Raw genomic sequence first — 20,422 nt, 5'->3', positions numbered from 1 at the left:
CTGTAAAATCTTTGTTCATCTTCAGGGTGGAATATCCCTTTAAGACAATGGTTTGTATTACGGTTTTATTTTATTTTTTATTTAATTATGCAAGTAAGGCATTATGTAATTAAATATGCATTGATTTGCATCCATTCCCAGGACAGAAGCTATGGAGCTTTTATTATGACAAAATGATTTGAATTTGAATTGTATAAATTTGAATTATTTGCAAGTGTAATCTAATAAAATTGAATTTTAGGTGGTAGTTTAAATAGTTCTGAATTGGATTTTTTTTAAACGAATATTGAACATTTGAAATTTAACAAACTGAAATGTTTTTATGGCTGAATTTTATAGACGTATTTTCAAACAGTTAGTTTTTTTGTTCTGAATTCTTATACTGCAAATATTCAGTTTAAAAAAATTCAGATTCAAGTTTTCAAGATGAAGAAATTCGGAACTTCAAATTCAGTTTTCTAAAATTCAATGTCAAAAATTCAAACTCAAAAATTCAGATCTTTCAGAAAGTAGGTCACAGGTCATCCACAGGGAAGAGTAGATGATCTCAGAAAAGTTTTCCAGCGCGAACGTGGTGGTGGTTCAAGAGGTTGCCACTCTCTGACTCTGATCATGAATCGTGCCATGTTACTATTAATACACATCAGAAAACTGTCAACATTAAAGAGTGTTGTTAAATTATTGAAATATTAACTTTAATGAATCTCAGAGGATATTAATTTCGGTAAGTGACAGGAGAACAGAGTTTGGCTGACAAAGAAACATTTGGGTTTCATTGTATGTAATAGTTGTAAAATGTGAAAAAAGAAATTTGAATAAGATTTTCAAATGTTAAACATTATTTACACAATGGATCACTATTCACTATTCTTAGACATGACATGATGAGGTTGTTGTTCAGTGCCTATGGTCAAAGAATAGAGACAATGTATGCTTATGATATTCATTATTATTATATTTATTATTAGTAGTTCTTTCTCAGATTGTCTAAACCGTTAAGCTCTGTATTTGACTGTTAACTCAATGCAATAAAGAAAATTGTGTCCATTTTAAAAACTGTTCATTTAAATATAAAAATTAACTCACGTTTCAATGTTGCATGACTTTAAAATCTTAGTAATAGGATAAAATATGTGACAGAATAAATTTGCATTTATAATAATAAATACACTGATGGGACTGTGAAGGCTGGTAAAAGCATGACACAGGATGCTCACACCGATTTTATTAAGACACAGATACATTTGTAGTGGTTTGTTTCAGGTTTTGTATACAAATTGTACTAGTCTCTCTCCAATGACAACTAGGAAGTCTAATCAAAGCAAACTATTATTAAAAAAGCCCCACAAATGAAATATATAAAAAGCGAAATACATTAACAAGTAAAAATTAGGTAAGATAGGTTAAATTATCTTACTGGTTGTTTTTCTGTGTGCCCGTAATCAATCAAGCAAAACATGAAAGACAATTTATCATATTACACAAACTATCCATTGTTTTGGCACTGTTGCAGTTAATGCTAATTAACACTTAACATTGACACTTCGTTACCTGTTCAAAACAATCCATTAAATCAAATAGAGATTTGACGAGCGTGCACATTTTCAGTTCCATTCGTTTGCACGTTGTTTCAAGGACACGCCCACAATAAGGCAACTAATGAATATTCATGTTAACTCCACCCACGGGAACAGTTTTTCACGGAACCAAATATAAGACACAACACCAGGCGATTCATGATCAGAGTCAGAGAGCGGCAACCTCTTGAACCACCACCACGTTAGCGCTGGAAAACTTCCGCAGTCCCCAATTGGCCAAAATGTTCTGTTCGACTTTTCTGAGATCATCTACTCTTCCCTGTGGATGACCTGTGACCTACTTTCTGGAAGCTCTGAATTTTTGAGTTTGAATTTTTGACATTGAATTTTAGAAAACTGAATTTGAAGTTCCGAATTTCTTCATCTTGAAAACTTGAATCTGAATTTTTTTAAACTGAATATTTGCAGTATAAGAATTCAGAACAAAAAAACTAACTGTTTGAAAATACATGTCTATAAAATTCAGCCATAAAAACATTTAGGTTTGTTAAATTTCAAATGTTCAATATTCATTTAAAAAAAAATCAAATTCAGAACTATTTAAACTACCACCTAAAATTCAATTTTATTAGATTACACTTGCAAATAATTCAAATTTACACAATTCAAATTCAAATCATTTTGTCATAATAAAAGCTCCATAAGAAGCTACTAGAGTTATAGGGCATTTTGGATATCTCTTTTTATCACCCCATAAGAAAATACTTCCAACAGCCAGAAAAAACACTGTATTTTTAGGAATAAAATGTTAAATAAATCTGGTATGATGATATATTAACAAACCAGTCTGTAAAAACTGTCAGAATATAGATCTGAATAAAACTGTAAAGTGTGGTGTATGTACAGTAAGTGCTTCTGAAGAGAAGATTTCCAGCTCGGTGCAGTAGAAAAATGAAACATTTAGCCTTTACAGATGTTTCATTGAATCTAGACATACATTTTATTTTGCTTGTAGTGTCTTGCCTTAAAAATTCAACCCGGCTCAACAAGATGATATCAAATGGATATTGATTATAAAAGTGGGTTGGCATACATTCGGTCCTTTCTTATCTCAAACCTGGGCTATAAATGATTCTGCTGAAGCGAATCAAAATATGCAGCCATACTGTATCTTCAGAAGCTATGAAGTTTGATTTTGCGATAGGATTTCCGTTGAGGAATTTTTACTCATCTCTGAATTAAAATCTTCCATATAACGTATGAAGAGTGTTTTGAATACTCACTGTAGTACTGCAGGAAATACATTTACCTGTTTTTTTTTTATATATTTATACAGTGTATATATAACCATATATATATATATATATATATATATATATATATATATATATATATATGTATATATATATATATATATATATATATATGTATATATATATATATATATATATATATATATATATATATATATATATATATATATATATATATATATGTGTGTATATATATATATATATATATATATTTATATATTATAGGCTACTGTTTATGAAGGATATAGCACCAAAGATGGCAACACTCTTGCTGTTTTACCATATTTTATCAAATTTAATAGGGACTTGTACAAAGTGATTTGTATTTCTGGAGCAAGCCAACCAGGAAATCACAGTCCAGGTCACTGCTGTGAAATATTTCACGCTTCAAAGATAGATTGTGCTAGCATAAAACAGCTGAACTTTCTTTTTTTTTTTTTTTTATGGAAGCAATCTCTTCAGATATGAAGCTGAAGCTGTGTCCTCTTAATAACATGAGAAGGTAGAAGCAGACATCTGGTGATAGTATAATAATGAACAGATGTGTGTGTTTGCACCAAGATCACGTTGCCTGTGCGTCTGCACATATTATATTGCTTATTATCCAATGAGTAACCCATGAGAAAACATTCACTACTGTTCAAAAGTTTGAGGGACTTCATCTGTTATATGATTTTGAAAGAATCCTCTTATGCGTAACAATGATGGATTTATTTGATCATTAAAAATTAATTAAACAAATTAATTATTGTTAATTATTTTATATTTAATATATTAATATGTAATTTATTGCTGTGATAGTCATTACTCCAGTCTTTAGTGTCACATGATCCTTTAGAAATCATAGTAAAATGCTGATTTGGTGCTCAAGAAATATTTATTTTTAATACCAATATTGAAAGAAGTGCATATTTAACATGGTAACTGTGATACTTTTTTTTTTTTTTTTGTGATACAGGATTCTTTGCTGAGTCGAATATTATAATTATCAGCATTTATTTGTAATCTAATTAATCCTTTCTGATTAAAATTATAAATTTATAAAGAAAGAAAAAAAATCTGTCCACTAACTTTAACTTTTTTTATATATATATATATATATATATATATATATGTATCTATTTGAGAGAGTTTAACTTGCAATTCATGTGATACAAGTGCAAAGAAGGAAAATAATATATGGGAATTTAATTACCTATAGCTTTTTAGTGTCTATAATTATTTCAAATAAAAATGATTTCTAACACAACATTTTCCCTTAAGACATTCTTGTCTATGAAGACAGACCATCTGTCGTGTGATTTCTCCTGCATGTCTGTTAAATACTTGGCCATATTGACTCTTGCACTGTGCATAGGCAATAATCAGAGGTTCTTTCCACCAGGAGCAGAACACACTGCAACCTTACACTCCAAAGACACAGCAGAATATGAACATAACCATGTGTTTATGCAAAGCACAGACTCTGAGTCATATTGTTCATGCAGACCTTCATATGTCACCTGTTTCTTCAGAAAAATATTCATTGGATTAAGCAGGGCTTGGGGCCAACAGACTCAATTTGCCTATTAATGTATTAGGCCAAACAGCCTCCAAGTGTTTTGCATAACACCTGTGTGAAGTGTTTATTGTAAGGAGTTGATTAAAGATGAGACTAGGGTCATGCCAGCCCAGTGGTTTTTAGAAGAAGATGTCAATGTGGAAGTGAAGCAGGTCCCTAATGTCCTTCTATAAAGAAACCTACATTTTAGTTAGCCACTAAACTAGTTGGCAAGAACCTTTGTCAAATGATCTTAAAGGCCATTGTCTCATATTGATTGGGATGTTCATTTCTTATGCATTGTCAGATTTTTAGGTGAATGTATGTGAGTATATGATACAAACCATCAGTTTCATAATAATCTATTTTTAATTTTCTCATTATGGTTTTCTTTTGATTTAACTTATTTTGAGCTCATTTCAATGAGAAAACAACGAAGATGCATTATATTTCATCATTGCAAAGGCTTTTGCAGATTTAGCATGACCCACTCAGATTTTAACACAGTCCTAGTATGACATAATAAGTGTCATGTTATTTCATTTCTATTTTCTTGAGTTATGTAAAATGATTAACAATTTAAAACAACATGATGTTTAACCGCTAGATGTTTAACCATTGTAAAATGTCATGTAAAGGACACATTCATTTGTGTCTAGTACGAATGGAAATACAGGAAGAACATTTATTTGTGTGTGAAAGTATTTCAGAAAGCTAGTGAGCACTATTTTGAAATTACTAGCCTTGACAACTACAGTCAGTTTATATAAGTGAAAGCAATTGTGAGACTGCCGTCTAGAAGCAGAAAACTCATTTATGTTTAATTGTTGGACTTGGAATCTTTCATCTGCATGCTAATTAAATATTAATGTTTAATTTTATAATACACAGAGTTTTTTTCATGACACAGGTTAATTATGTTATACCATTTGTGAAAGATTATTTTAATTAATTATTCAAAGGAATGTGTCTCATGTACCAGTTTGATACATAGTCAGTTTCCCTTTTTTTTTCTTGTAAACATTTGTAGAATCGTTTGTGTGACAAAACAATAAGCTTTCTAATTTTTAAGAACATTTTAGGCCTGTATCATTTGTTCTCAGTGAGAAGATGCTGTCATTCTGTCAAGACTACAGTAAATCCTAGAATTTTATTCTTTTCAGATGGTGCACAGACACATTGTAGTGGCATCACTGAAAAGAAATGGTGTGAAATACCACACCTCTGCATGCGATTTCTACATGCCATTTAAAATGTGAATCCCTCTCAATCTGTAAATCAGTCACAGCTGAATAATATAGAAGTATATTAACCACTGGATTACTAATTCTTAGATACATGTGTCTGACATTATTTGCATGAGATAACTGAATAACTTCTTGTAATGTTTACAAACAAAGAGCTGCTTTCTTCAGTTCATTTAAATGTCATCAGATCAGACTTTTACAAGTAGTTTGAACTGAAACGTGTGTTGGCAGTGTGTGTATACAACCACCCTATAATGATAAAAATCCACCCAGTGAATTTTCCCTTTCTTATATCAAACTAGAGACCTGCACCCCTTTAAAGATGTTTCCAACTATATTCTGTGTTGTAGGACTAGGATAAACTTAATAATTAAAAAATGAATTTACAGCTCAACAACTCAAATTACTGAGGAATCACTAAAATCGAGTCTATTAAAAGAACAACATGATAAAGCGATTTTCATGCCACGTAAATGGGTGTTTTCATGCCACCTTGAATAAGTGTTCAAGGTGGATGAACTGCTAAATCATCTAAAATGTCTGATCGCATGGGAATGCATCCCATGGTTGTAAGGAAATGAACGTGTCAGTACTTTATTTCAAAATGATTTCCAAAATGTCAAAAATCCCATTCCCTCCCAGGATAATGAGTCTATAATAAATCATTCTGCATTTGCTGCCCCTAAACTGATCTGGATTTTTTTTTTTTTTAATGGTTATAAACTATAATTGTATATGTATGGTATAAGTTAATTCCCTTAAGAAAAAAATGTATACATCAAGCAAATACTGCAAGCAAATAGCAATAGATTAAAAATGCAGAGTGTTTGTAGATTTTCTGTCTGCATGAAGAATGTTATGAGTCTAGGTTTTTAAACATATAAAATCTCAGCTGTATGCAATGATGCCACTGTACTTTCACAGGTAAAATGTAAATGCCTCATAGGCAGACTGTTAACACCAGCTCAGGGAATGCTGAACATACTCTCAAATTAAATTCAGGTTCTTGAGTGGCATGTGATGGTAACCCCATTAGCTCTTAATGTACACATATAAGTTGGACAGCAGATTAAGAATGATTGAGCTTGTGTGTATTAAGTACATTGCATAAATGCTGTATGTTTTGGTCACAAGGAATATTACACATTAAAGTTAAGAGTGTAAAAACTAATTCATTTTCAAATATATGAAATTTTCACTTCAATTAACACTCTCTTTGTGAAACAACTGAGCTGTGGAATGAGCGCACAGACCATTAATAAATTTCCCAGCTGAGAGTACTGGTTATTTTTAGCCAAATATTGAATTTGAACAACCACTTTTTTTTTGGTCTGAAGTCAGACTTCTGGTATATTTAGTTATGCAATGCTTTGATCTGATTTTCTCAGAAAAGAAAGGTTTTCTGGGAGAACAAGAGTATGCTGTAAGCTGGAACAGCATGGGGATAGAGGTCTCTGCATTTTCAAAGACAGAAATGGTCATCTGTCTGCTGCAATGCATGAATCGTGGAGTCGTGGGCCTAGTGGTTAGAGAGTATGACTCCTAACCCTAAGGTTGTGGGTTTGAGTCTCGGGCTGGCAATACCATGATCTAGGTGGCCTTGAGCAAAGCACCAAATCCCCAACTGCTCCCCGTGGCGCCACAGCATAAATGGCTGCCCACTGCTCCTGGTGTGTGTTCACGGTTTGTGTGTGCGCACTTTGGATGGGTTAAATGCAGAGCAAGAATTCTGGATCACCATCTGGATCACCATACTGGGCTGTATGTCACATCACTTCCACTTATTCTGAGTTGATGCATAACAAGTGAATACAACATCTGCTTTATCCCTAGATATTTCAACTATCAACCTCATCTATAAAGCATCTCCAGAATTTCAGGTTTTTACACCCCTACTAGACCTGGGCCTCACAACCACTGCACTTTCCTTGTTCAAGTCTCACCTCACAAGCAATTCTTAAAGTTTCCAAATCACGTCAACCAATGGCGTGCCTTATGGTTCAGTTCTTGGTCCCCTTCTGTTTACATGCATGACCTCACTTAGCCTAATCATGAAGGCACATGGCTTCTACGATCCCTCCAATGCAGACATTACACAACGGTTCCTGTTGTTTTGGTTTTAAAAAATAGCTGTTATTCTGCTTGATTTTGGTTTGTGGTGCAAACAGTTTAACCATTTCAATTACCGGTACTTTGTTATTCTTCTAGTTATTTAACTAAAGTGGCTAATTAATCAGAAGTTTTACACATTCACAGAAAATAGCTGACTTCTAAATGTGTAATAACTGTCAAACCTGCAATTTTCAAAAACGTAATCCCATTAATATATTATGAACAATTTGAATCAATATATTGTTGAATGCAATTGCAACTGAGGTCCTTCACTGTGTGTAAACAGAAAGACACGTTCTGTAACCCTAACCTTGCAGCTGGATCTTTTCATTAAACACTCGAAATGATAATGCCACCTATATTTGTGCACAGCTGCGCCATCTGCATTTCAACAACATTTGTGTCACAAAAAAACGGAAAAGGGAATTATTGTATTCATTAGTACTGGCAATGATCCATGATCGGCCACTGAAATAATCTGGCTGACCCCCAAACCTCTTGAGAGCACAGTTAATAATACTGCATCCATCCAAAAAGCAATCTTGAGGACCGATTTGTTAATCCGTTATTTCTTTAATTAATGTTCTCCCTCAATCTCTATCATTGTTTGATGGTTTAGATAAAAGTTATCATAGAAATGTTTCATGTTGTTAAAATAATTTTATAATTTATCCTATGTAAATTCAAACATGCATTTTTCCAGTGATCCAATTTAATTGGATTTCTATATATATATATATGCACGTATAAAGCATGAGGCTGCATTTGCACGAAACAGAAGAGTAAATCTGGGTTATTCAGCAGATGGTTACATATGTTCTTGTTTAGCCCTCCAGCCTTTAGAGCTTCACAAAACACACTGGAAACAAATAAAATTGATGCTGACACTGAAAGATTATGACAGATTACAATTTATTGAATGATCAGCTTTTAAACAGACAACAGATATAAAATGCTTACAATGCTGGAAAAAAAGGAGAGATCTCACTTGTAATACAGATATAGAAACAGTAAACCTAAGACGACAGAAAAAAATTCCCACTCTTCGCCCAAACAAAAAATGTGCAAAATTCAATACAATACAGTTGTATGCAGTAAAAAGATTAGTCTCACTTTAAAAAAGCTGTAGTTTCTTTCGATTTCAAATTCTGAGAGGTTACACTCCATTTTCTCAATCTGTACTGAAATTTAAAGTGGTCAAAAAAGTGCAATGAATCAACTATAGGGTAACTTTGGCACCACTTTAATTTGACCAAAGATATTAAGGCAGCAATTAAACTTTTCGGTTTTAGTGGGTTATTCACAGTGAAAAGATGAAACTGAAATTGAAGGAAAAGTGTAATTGAGATCTACAGTCTGATGAACACAAAGGATGCTGAATGACACATATTTCCAAAATGTTACCTAATGTGTCAGTAACAGACTTTATATTTCCTCCAAGTGGAATCGTCCGTTAAATCATTGATCCGGGAAGAAAACTATTTATTAAAATGCATGCAAATACAAAACACATCTGGGACTTTTTACAAACAGAGGCTCAAATCTGAATATTACTTTATCTGCAAACAAAACGAAGCTATGAAGAGAAGTGCAATGATAGCTAGTTAATCTGCGTGTGTTAATACTAGTAATACATGTAGTAGGCTATTTAAAAAGTCTCGGAGTAAACAGCCAATTTTATTAGGCACACAACTAGAAATTTATGAATAAGAATAACTCCAATAGGCTACACCTCTCCAGCACGGATGAAACTTTACTCTTGTAGTTGAATGCCTATATACTGTACACGCTTAAATGCGACACATTTTGGCTTATTCTCGACAGAAAACATACTCTGTGTAGCTTGTCCAGGTTTTGTCCTCGTTTGGGTCGTTGCTAGAGTAAGCGCACGTGCCAGTGGAGCTGCACGCGACCATATGGAAGCCAAACTCTGACAGTTTGTCAAACGCCTGCTCGAGAAAATTGTATTTCAGATAATAGCGCGATGTGTACCTCTCCGGAGGACGGTCCGGGTCTCTGCTCTCGTTCAAAGTGTCTCCAAACACCTCCTTAGCCAGAGAGGTCTTCCCGCACACCGTGATCCTCGCGACTCGCCTGAATTTGGCGTCCGTCTGAATGTCTCTTCCGATTGTGTATGAGCCCCGGTAACCGACTGTGATGTAGCCCGACTTTTTGGACTCGAGGGAGGGCGAGTGAGTGGTGACAGCGACGGACACTGTGCGCGAGGCGTCGGGTCCCAGAAGCGGAGGCGCGCTCGGTTCCTCCGAGTCACTCTGGCAGATCTCATCGGTGATGGAGTTGTCTTTACTCATATTGGGACTCAAGAGCTTGGACAGGTCCCGCAGCTGAAAAAACTCAGCCTCCCGCTGTAATCTGCTCTTCTCTGGAAAATAGTCAGGCAAAACCAGATTTAAATCCCGTAGGTAGTCTAAAATGTATCGGAAAAGAAAGCCGTCCCTGTCCAGAAAGAAGCGACCTTTGCTGTCCCGTGCCAGCTCTGTCGGTGTTTTCTTACTAAACATGTCCCACAGAAGAGTATCCGGCACGGCTATTAAAGTCGTGTGCCGTGTCACATACACTTGTCCTCCCACATTTAGTTCAATAATGTCAGAAAACGGGGAGGCGGAATCCGCGCCGTTTGATATTCCACACTCGGGATCTGCCAAAGCCATCACGTCTGTTGATAAGCCTGTCACTCGCGACTGTGTGCAACGGGCTTCATAAAGACTCTAGATAAGGGCAGATTTTTGTTTAAATAGATTGTGGGAGGGGAGAGAAGACGGATGATGTTAACGCTTTAGTGGCAAAATTGGACCAACTGGTGTCGTGCCTCCTGCTGTCGGTGCTTCTTAGATGCTACTCTGACTCTTATCTGATGTTTCTTGAAAACTCATAATGTTTAAGGATAAATTACACTTAAATGTAGATAATAAATGGGAAAATGCAAAGACATATGGGTAAAGGAATCTTCTTCACCACAAACCGAGGATACAAATTGTCTTAGAAATTACAGTGTCAACATTTTCTCCCATGCGCTCCACATGACAAAGGAGAATAGCGACATCTAGTGGTGTAAAGTTGGAATAAAATTTGGCTTTTGTCTTCACAAGTGCAGCCTAACAGTAAAACAAAACAAAACTTAGTTTTTTTTAGTTTTTGTCTGGTATTTTTCCTCAAAAAGACTATTCTATCATCGGACCATTCAATATGTTAAACAATAGTAGGCCTACAATCCGCTGAACACATACTTCTCTTCTCTCCCTCAAAAGCTCAATTTCATTCCCATCAAAAATTACATGTGGCGATACCCTGACTTCGGTCTATATGTGGAGTCAGCCATTTTGTTTCCATTGGTTTATCAAAACTATTAAATCTAACCCTTTAATAAATCAAATTAAACATGCACTGAGCAAAAAAAAAAAAAAAACATTGTTTCAATATGTAATAATCTAATCTACCTTTATGCTAGGATATTACCAAGGCCTTTAAAATCCTGATCTGAAATCATGTTAAAAAAAAGAAAGCAGGTTTTTTTAATTTAAGAAAGTACAACTAAGGATAAATTATATATATATATATATATATATATATATATATATATATATAGATATATATATATATATATATATATATATATATATATATATATATATATATATATATATATATATATATATGAAATTGAACATACAGTAATACAATTAATTTTAATTAATTAATTTAAAAAAAATGAGGCTTGGGCTGGAGCTAAAGGCTCTGATTGCATCTGTACACCAGAAGGGGCTAAGGCCCATGGTGGAATTGAAGGTTGTGTCAGGATCTGTCCACTAGTAGGGGCTAAGACAGTACAACATGTTCCTGGTTCAACTTCCTTGTTGGTCCTGGAACAACATTCCAATTCACCAATCAGAATTGAGGGATAACTTTTCAGGAAATATCTGTTTTAGGCTTATGATCAGGGTAAGGTGGTTCTACACCTTTTTTAATCAGCTGTCATTTCACACTGATTTTAGTAATAAATTATGGTTATTGTTAGGTTTAGGGGTAGGAATTGAGTTTAGTCTATATTTTTGGACAGTAATATTGATCCAGGAACATGTCTTACTTTGCAAAATCACGCCGACCCTAAGACACAATATAATTAACTCAAGCATCAAAAATGAACTCAAACAACACATTTATCCATGTGTGAACAGCAAACCTGATGACACACGGGTCAGAATCTCAGGATAATATGAACAAGAGCACAAGTGATTATGTGTTTTGGAAAATGAATCCTGGTAGTGGGAGACAAAGGAATTGGAGGGGAAAATAAAAAATGCGGGGATGGGGCAAAGAATGGGTGAAGGGGCATATGAGAAAATGGTTTTCTTCTACTGTAGATCTCCCGTCAGATTAGAAATATTATTGTTTTGTTGCATGGCGTGTGTTTTGCGAGAGTTCCTGATTTTTGGCTTTAAAATGAGATCAAAGCGTCCTTACAAAGCACTCTGGTTGACCAAGTTCTTCTGCATGGACTGATCACGAGGGAAGTTGGCCCACAGGCTCATTTAGGTTTCAATACTTACACATACAATATAATAACAGTACATGGCAACAGCACTTCAGATGAGAGAACTTTCATTATTCTATGTAGTGAAATACTGTAGCACATGTTGTAAACCTTCAAACTCATTACTGTTGAACTGATTTTTAGCCAAGTCCCTATGTAAATGGTAAATGGAGTCCCTATGTACTCTATTTTTAGCAGAACTGACTGTCTAGGCAAGGCAGAGAAGTCTTTTGTCAGAAGACTAAGAAACCACTATAACAAATAAGGATCAAACCAAACAAAAGTTTGGCAGAGGATGCTGAATGAAGGAATTTATTGATTTATTTACAGTAACTGACAGTATTCCATTGTTTGGTCTTTGAACTTTTCTCTTCTAATATTTTTCATCTGTAAGATCTCTGTACAGTAGTGTAGTGGAAGTAAACTTTTGTTAAAGTTTATTGCTGAATTTTACAGCATCTGCACCCTTCTATTTATGTTGTATACTGTAACAGACATTACCTAACAAAAGAGTTTCTATTTCCCAAAAGGAGGTTTTAGAAACAGTGTTTTGAACAGATCTCACTAGTGTTCTCTAGGCAGTGAAGTAGTGTGTGTATTTGACAGGTTTGTGAATCACCTGAGGCCAAAGTTTGAGTCTGACAAAAGAGAACATGTTTTTGACTAAACTATTTTTTTGACTAAAATATGTTTTATATTGATTTTGACCAGGAAGTTTGAAGTTTGCACAAGTTTGTGTGAAGTCTTGAGATTGCGTTTATAGTTGTGAGAAATGGTGAATTATTTCATGAATTGTGTGTTAGCAGTCAGAAAAGACTATAAAAGCATCAGGAAAACTGACTTTAAACTTTAAACTGTTCTATAAAACACCTGTAAGACACTCAAATAATAAATCCAACACTTAGAATCTTTAAAACTTAGAATCTTTAAAACCACAGGAAAGTCTATAATTTAATACTCTATGAAAATACATTAAACAATATAGTTTTATCTTTCTTTCAGTTTACAGGGGTCACGCTCTTGTGACATTTTGAGGAACCAGTGACTGACAGAAGACAGACTCTGACTATTGCAAAAGAAATTCCAGATTTCACAAATGCTGGAGATGCACACTTTTAGTGTTCATAGAAGTTCATGAAATATGATGTCATATCATAATATCATGTGATTTGAAAATGGACCTGTTTTCAGTTTCATTCAATTCACTCTGATTTCGTGAAATGATTTTCATTTTGTGTAAAATAAAAAAATAAAATGTTAAATATATATTATTTAAAATATTTTCCAATGTGTGAATGTGTAATACCATTTCTAAATAAAAGCAGTAATAATTATAATTATAATTGTTATTATTTATTTTTTGGTTTTACATTTTATGCATATTTTTTATGAATAATATTTTGTTGAAATATATTGTAAAATCTAAACATACAGTATTATTGAAAATTAGCCATGTTCTTGAGAATAATGTGAACTTTAATGCCATGAGGTTGTTTCAAATTGTGAAACAATGCTTCACGCTGTTGTGGTTAAGTAACTTTGGAAAGTCAGTGGTTGGCAAGCCAGCTTTGCTTATAGGAACATGTATATAAGGCGAACGGTACCACGCTGAACTCACAGTAGGATTCAGACCTCACACAATGATCAGAAAGGTACTTCTAATCATTTATTTCTTGTAGTATTTCTTTGCAGATACATCAATGTAATTCATCCAGCTATTCTCTACACATATATTTCTTCTTTTGCTACTTTTAAAATTATAATGCATCCAAAATGTATTGGTGCTATTGACAGACTATGCAAAATATTATAATTTAATAATAATAATAATAATTTCCTCAGGGAGTTACTGAGAGTTTTGGGGCAGCAGTGTCCTGTCTGAGCACATCTCATCTGACAGATGAAGTGATAAGGAGGAGTAAGCGAATGATACTGGACACGCTGGGAGTGGGATTGCTTGGAACCAGCACCCCAGTCTTTAACACAGTACTTCAGTTCAGCCAAGTAAGGATAGTGTTTACAATGGGGGAATAGTATTCAGTTGTCCTTTTTTAATGTATCTCATGTTTTATGTACATTTCTTTGATCATTTATAAATCAGAGGCAGCAAGCGCTAGAAAACAGCAAAGTCTGGGGCAGACCAGGATTATCTCTTCCACCTCACTATGCTGCCTTTGTTAATGGAGTTGCGGTAGGTCATTTTAAATAATCACGTTCAGATACTCTGGTAAATACATATACTTGTGATAAAAACAATTGTTTACTTATTTCTCTTTTAAGGCATGAATGTATTCTCTCAGACTGATAATGGGATGTGTTTCTGTGATCTTTTAGGTGCACTCTATGGACTTTGATGACACCTGGCATCCCGCCACTCACCCCTCCGGCGCTGTGTTGCCGGCTCTCCTAGCACTGGCTGAAACTTTACCTGTTAAACCCTCCGGTCTGGAGCTGTTGCTGGCTTTCAATGTAGGCATAGAGGTTCAGGGGAGACTCCTGAGGTTTTCTAAAGAGGCACACAACATTCCCAAAAGGTAAAGCTTAAGTGTATATTTATGTACTATTTAAATGAAATATAGCAAGTCAAATAAAACCAAATAAAATAACTGGCCCTAATTTTAAAGCCTGTGATTTTGAATTTAAAAAAGAGAAGTATGTACACTCAATTTTAGTACCTGGGGATGAAAGTGAAACTTTGTATGTTCTGATGTATGTTTGACATTTCAAAGTAATCATAGGCATTGCATTTTTCATTTTTATGTGTAAAGCTGAATTTTCAACATCATTACTCCAGTCTTCAGTGTCACCGATCCTTCAGAAATCATTCTAATAGGCTCATTTGCTACTCAGTAAACGTTCATTATTATTATTATCAATGTTAAAAAAGTGACACTTTTTGGTATTCTTTCATGAATAAGATCAGTGTTTATTTCAAACAGAAATATTTTATAATATTGTGAAATGTCTTTATGATCACTTAAAACTAAAAAGTATTAAATTATTGAAATATTGTACTAACTCTAAATATTTGGACATCAGTGTACATTTCTGACAGTTGGAATGTACACAAACTAATTATTAGTTAAGTAAGGCATAACTAACTGATGACAGGCTGTTGAATTATTAGAAAAATAATGCACACTGAGGTGGTGATGTTTCTAACAGTTGGAATGAACATGTTCAGTTAAGTATATTAATGAAATATTTTAATGACTGTAAGCCTATATTCATAAAATTAGAGCAGAACAAATTCAGCTCGACTGGAAACTGATTTTAATGCAAAAAAAAAGGCTGTCCTCACCTTCACCATTTAATAAATAAAGACAATTTCATATATTATATATATTTATTTTTAATCCATGTGTCCCTCTCAGGTTCCACCCACCTGCAGTTGTTGGGATTATGGGCAGCGCAGCTGCTACCGCTAAACTTTTGGGTCTCCCGTCGGCCCAGAGCATAGCAGCTCTAGCGATAGCCTGTTCATCTGCTGGAGCGCCCATGGCAAACGCTGCGACTCAAACCAAACCTCTCCACATGGGCAATGCTGCCCGGGGGGTCTGGAGGCCTCCCAACTCGCTCTCCTCGGCCTGGAGGGTAACACACAGATTCTGGATCTGGAATCAGGCTTCGGGGCCTTCTATCCAGATTATGTCCCTCACCCACTGGCTGAGGTCACCCCTAATTCTCATTACAGGTGGGTGTTAGAAGACCAGAACATTGCACAGAAGCGCTTTCCCGCCCACCTCGGGATGCACTGGGTGGCGGATGCAGCAATAGAAGCGAGGGCGAAATTTTTGGACAAATTTCCAAATGCAGATCTCAGTCAAATCAAGAAGATCACTCTCAGAGTTCCCTCATCCAGATATGTAAACTGCCCTCTTCCGCAAAGCGAGCACCAGGCCAGACACTCTTTCCAGTTCAACTGCTGTACTGCACTGCTGGATGGAGAGGTCACCGTCGACTCCTTCAGCGAAAGCCAGATAAACAGGAGTGCCCTAAAGGAGATGCTTCTGAAAGTACATTTGGAAAATCCACAAGACAATCACTCGAGCTTTGAAAAAATGTATTGCGAAATTGCAGTGGAGACAACTCAGGGGGAAACGTTCTCTGCGCGCTGCAACACTTTTTATGGTCACTGGAGGAAACCACTCAGTCATGAGGATCTGGTGAGGAAGTTCAGGGCTAATGCTTCAACTGTGCTGACCTCTGATGTTGTGGAGGGTATTATTTACACTGTAGACCGTCTGGACACAAATCAAGACTGTTCAATGCTTTGGTCATACATGCACTTTAACAAGCACGTGATGCACAGAAATGAGCGCCGCTACTCAGCTTTGGCCTAAATTATTGTGTAAAGTGGCATCATAAAAATAAAAAATAAAAAACACCTGGCTACGCGTTCTGTGCTAGACTAACTGACACTTGTCATGGCACTTGTATACTGTTGTTGATCTCTTGTTGCTCCGACTGCTTCTATTGTTCTCATTTGTAAGTCGCTTTGGATAAAAGTGTATGGTAAATGATTAAATGAAAATTTATGCTAATATATCATAATAAGTATAATAAGTATAATAATAAGTATCATATTGAAACTTGTCATTACTTTGTTCCTTATTCTCACGTTCGTAGATTTGTACCACGTATAGTTCTGAAATATTTCCTACCAACTTTTGGATGGTAAAAATGGTAAATATAAATTCTGATGAGGTTGTGTTGTGACTTAAATCTAAAATCTGCATTTTATATTACAACCGAATTATGTACTCACCAAAACCAACTCTCACTTTGTGATTAGGAAGTATTTATTTTGGATCTTGTCTATATATTTGACAAGCATTTTTCAGTGTATTCTGGCTACCTTACAGTATTTCTGCAATGTCAGATTTTTTTTTTTAAATACACAGCATTAAGTAATAATGTTTTTTTCATCAGATGCAGTTTTTCCCAGAAAGTGAAGAGTAAGTTCCTTTCTCTTAAACTGAAAGTGGAGGGAGACAATAGTTTTGTACATTTTCACATTTCTGAATGAAAGGTTTCACATCATTTTTTTTTTTTTTGCATTGTTTTTACATCACTATGTTTTCTGTTCTGCTTCTGTTTTTTTTCTATTCCATGTTGAAATGATCTTTGTTGTATTTGTTGTTTATCTAATAAAGTCATTTACATTACCACTGAAAACGTTGATGTTTCTGAAAGTCTCATGCCTAGCCAGACTGCATTTATTTGATAAAAAATACAGCAAAAACAGTAATAATGTGAAATATTATTACAATTTAAGATAACGGTTTTATATTTTAATATACTTTAAAATATCATTTATTCCTGTGATGATAGCAGCCATTACTCCAGACTTCAGTGTTGCATGATCCTTCAAAATTCATGCTGATTTGATGCTCCAGATCAATATAATTCCCCCCTTGCTGAATAAAAGCTTTTGAGCGGTACTTTATCACCTTTATGGTGTATTTCTAGAAAACAGGGACAAACTAAAGTTATGTAACTGATTGACCTTCAGACTTAAAAAAGGCATTCGATGTTCAGATGTCATCACAAAGGATTTCCCCAATTTCTCCTCATTATTCCATCTGTAACAAAGTCTAAACAGTCTTAATGAGACAAATATGTCACTTGTTTATTCAGACACTGGAATTGTTATATACAAATATTAAAAAGACAGGGCCAGTTGATTAGTTTTGCAGGAATTCAGGAAAGTTTCAGCAACTCCTGAACCATCTCTCCAATCCTATCAAATATTTCATGTAGTGGTGCTTTGCACATGAAAGCGCAGGTGGTCACAATATATTTTTTCTCATCGACATGAGCCTCATTCACATGCTTGCAGATGTGCTTGCAGCCAAGCGGAGAAATAGCTTCCGCTGTGTCTGGAACATCTGGATACCTCACAGTGTTGTCTTTTCATATTAATATCAAAATCTTTGTGAACAAAAAAATAATTGTGTATAAAACACATGACTTTGTATAAACAGAGCTCTGCCTTTTCTGTGGGTTAAAATCAGTTTCTTTGTTGTTCCATCATGTTCTGCTAAACAAGGACAAATTATTTCAATGATACTAGCATTCAAATGTTTAGAGTTGATAAGATTTCCCTCTTATGCTCACCAATGATGCATTTATTTGATCAAATATCTATAGAATAAAATCTAATGAAATTATTAAATCTTCAAAATTACTAAAACTTTACTATTAAAAGGAAAACTATAAAATAAAAATGAACAAAATATATATCAATGCCTTTACCATGACTTTCAATCAGCTTAATGCATCCTTGCTGAATAAAAGTATTAATTTCTTGGAAGAGAAAAAAATTGGGTATTGGTGCGAAAGACAACAAACTTTTTGTATGCAAATTGATGACATAAACACATGCAGCTCTAAGCACAAGTTTCTATATGTTTGAGTTTGTTCTGTGCACAACTTTTAAATTTACTAAAAGTCACATTATTTACCTATCATCATTGTCATGGCCAACAGTCACTTCACAGCCAGGGAAAACCTTAGCAGCCAGCACAGGTGAGATGCAGCACAAGCCAATGGTCTTCTCAGCATGGAAGGTCTCCAGCGATGTTTTAACCTGCTCATTGACCGAGCAGTCTTTACCCTGGACAGCCCAGCTACACAGGTTCTTGGCTGCTCCAAAGCCACCTGCAAAATAATGTTAAAACAACACTAACCGAAATGCTGAGCTGAACAGTATATGGACAGTATATATCCAGAAGTAGTGTTTTAACCAGGGAAGATGATGGCATCCAGATCTTTTACGTTGAGCTCAGAGAGGTCTTGCATCACCCCGGACAAGTCTGGCACTCTCCACAAGCACATTTCTCTTTTCCTCTGTTGGAGAGCCTTTCAACTGATCTACAACATTCATCTGATCAGTGTTGGGTGCAAATATCTTCACCTGTGGGAAGGTTAGAAAAGAACAATATTAATTATTTTTTATGTTACTTTGCAAGGTAGGATGAAAATAATTTAACAGCTAAAAAAAAGGAACAAATATGTACAATATTTAATAGGTGCACTGTTTCTATGTCAGGAGTGAAGTGCAATGTGTTACTATCCATTCATACGGTTGTGCGATCTCCATGTTTAAATAAATAAGTGATCTTTTATAAATAGAATTAACTCAACTAGTCATGTGCTCTAGATGGATCAACTGTTTGTTGCATTGGTATTATACTATGCGTTGTTATGACCTCTGCTATTGCATTCTATGAATTGGAGATTATTAGAGCTGATAATCGGAGGTTCAGATGTAAATTTACAGTAGCTTGCTGACGGCACAAATGAACCAGAACCGCAGACGCCTCGTGAATTTCACTTCCATCAAAGACACCACAGCAGTGCCAACACACGCTTTCCCATTCTATAAGCGAAACAAAATCGCAAATTCAACGAAGATCGCAATTAACTTGAAAGACTGCAAACTTTTTCCTTTCTTAATAGAGTAAGTTATAGTCTTGCCCCTGAGGAAGAGAGTGATTTAAATGTTTTTTTAATGAATCGTTAATTCGAGTTGGATATTTTAGTGAAACAGTCAAAAATTAAAAGAGCTAAAAAGAGTTAAAAACTAGCCTGAACCAGAGAACTGAGATACGTCTCTTTCGAACATTTAGAACGTCTGAATTGGTTAATTTAAGGAAGGAGGAAAACCAACATTGTTAAATGTAAATTATTATTTAGGTTCAAAATGACTTTTTGAATTGACTTTTTTATGAGTATAATCATGCAGCAAACTGGGACACATGAAATTACACTTTTTTCATAAAATGGTAATAAACGAGTTAAAGTTTTAGAACACGTCATATCGAGGTAGAATCCTGGAATAATTTTTAACCGGTTCTTTGAAATGAACCGTTCTAATAGCTCCAGCTCCCAAGTATAGGTCTCTGCAGGAAAGTAATGGGAGTTACGAGATCAAGGTGTTTTTACACCATGATACCTGATTAGTTGATGTAATAGTGACGTTAGGTTTAGGGGTGGGGTTGGGTAAGGGGGATAATTTAGATTGCATGATTCAGAAACACCCAGCAGTTTCAAAACACCCATATGGTGATAAACGCCCACTTCCGGATAGTGGAACTTTTATTTTGAAATGACTC

At 34.8% G+C, this 20,422-nt stretch overlaps 2 protein-coding genes across 2 annotated transcripts; one reads left to right on the top strand and one right to left on the bottom strand.

Moving 5' to 3' along the window:
- Positions 1-8,643: 8,643 nt before the first annotated feature.
- LOC113108804 (BTB/POZ domain-containing protein KCTD12-like) lies at positions 8,644-10,505 on the bottom strand. The gene has a single exon (XM_026272133.1). The coding sequence runs from the start codon at positions 10,420-10,422 to the stop codon at positions 9,562-9,564; it is 861 nt and encodes a 286-aa protein (XP_026127918.1). The 5' UTR covers positions 10,423-10,505; the 3' UTR covers positions 8,644-9,561.
- A 3,358-nt stretch (positions 10,506-13,863) lies between these two features.
- LOC113108796 (cis-aconitate decarboxylase-like) lies at positions 13,864-16,693 on the top strand. The gene is given in 6 exon segments (XM_026272120.1): positions 13,864-13,954; positions 14,145-14,306; positions 14,404-14,493; positions 14,637-14,836; positions 15,677-15,852; positions 15,855-16,693. Coding segments are annotated over 6 exon segments (1,431 nt in total). The 5' UTR covers positions 13,864-13,942; the 3' UTR covers positions 16,646-16,693.
- The last annotated feature ends 3,729 nt before the right edge of the window (positions 16,694-20,422 follow it).

This window comes from Carassius auratus, chromosome 9 (assembly GCF_003368295.1).
Source record: "Carassius auratus strain Wakin chromosome 9, ASM336829v1, whole genome shotgun sequence".
Taxonomy (NCBI): Eukaryota; Metazoa; Chordata; class Actinopteri; order Cypriniformes; family Cyprinidae; genus Carassius; species Carassius auratus.
Note: the sequence above shows the minus strand (reverse complement) of the source record. Positions and strands in the feature narration are given on the sequence as shown.

Excerpts from the sequence above, each read along its gene's own strand:
- LOC113108804 (XM_026272133.1), bottom strand. The coding sequence starts at position 10,422 with ATGGCTTTGGCAGATCCCGAGTGTGGAATATCAAACGGCGCGGATTCC.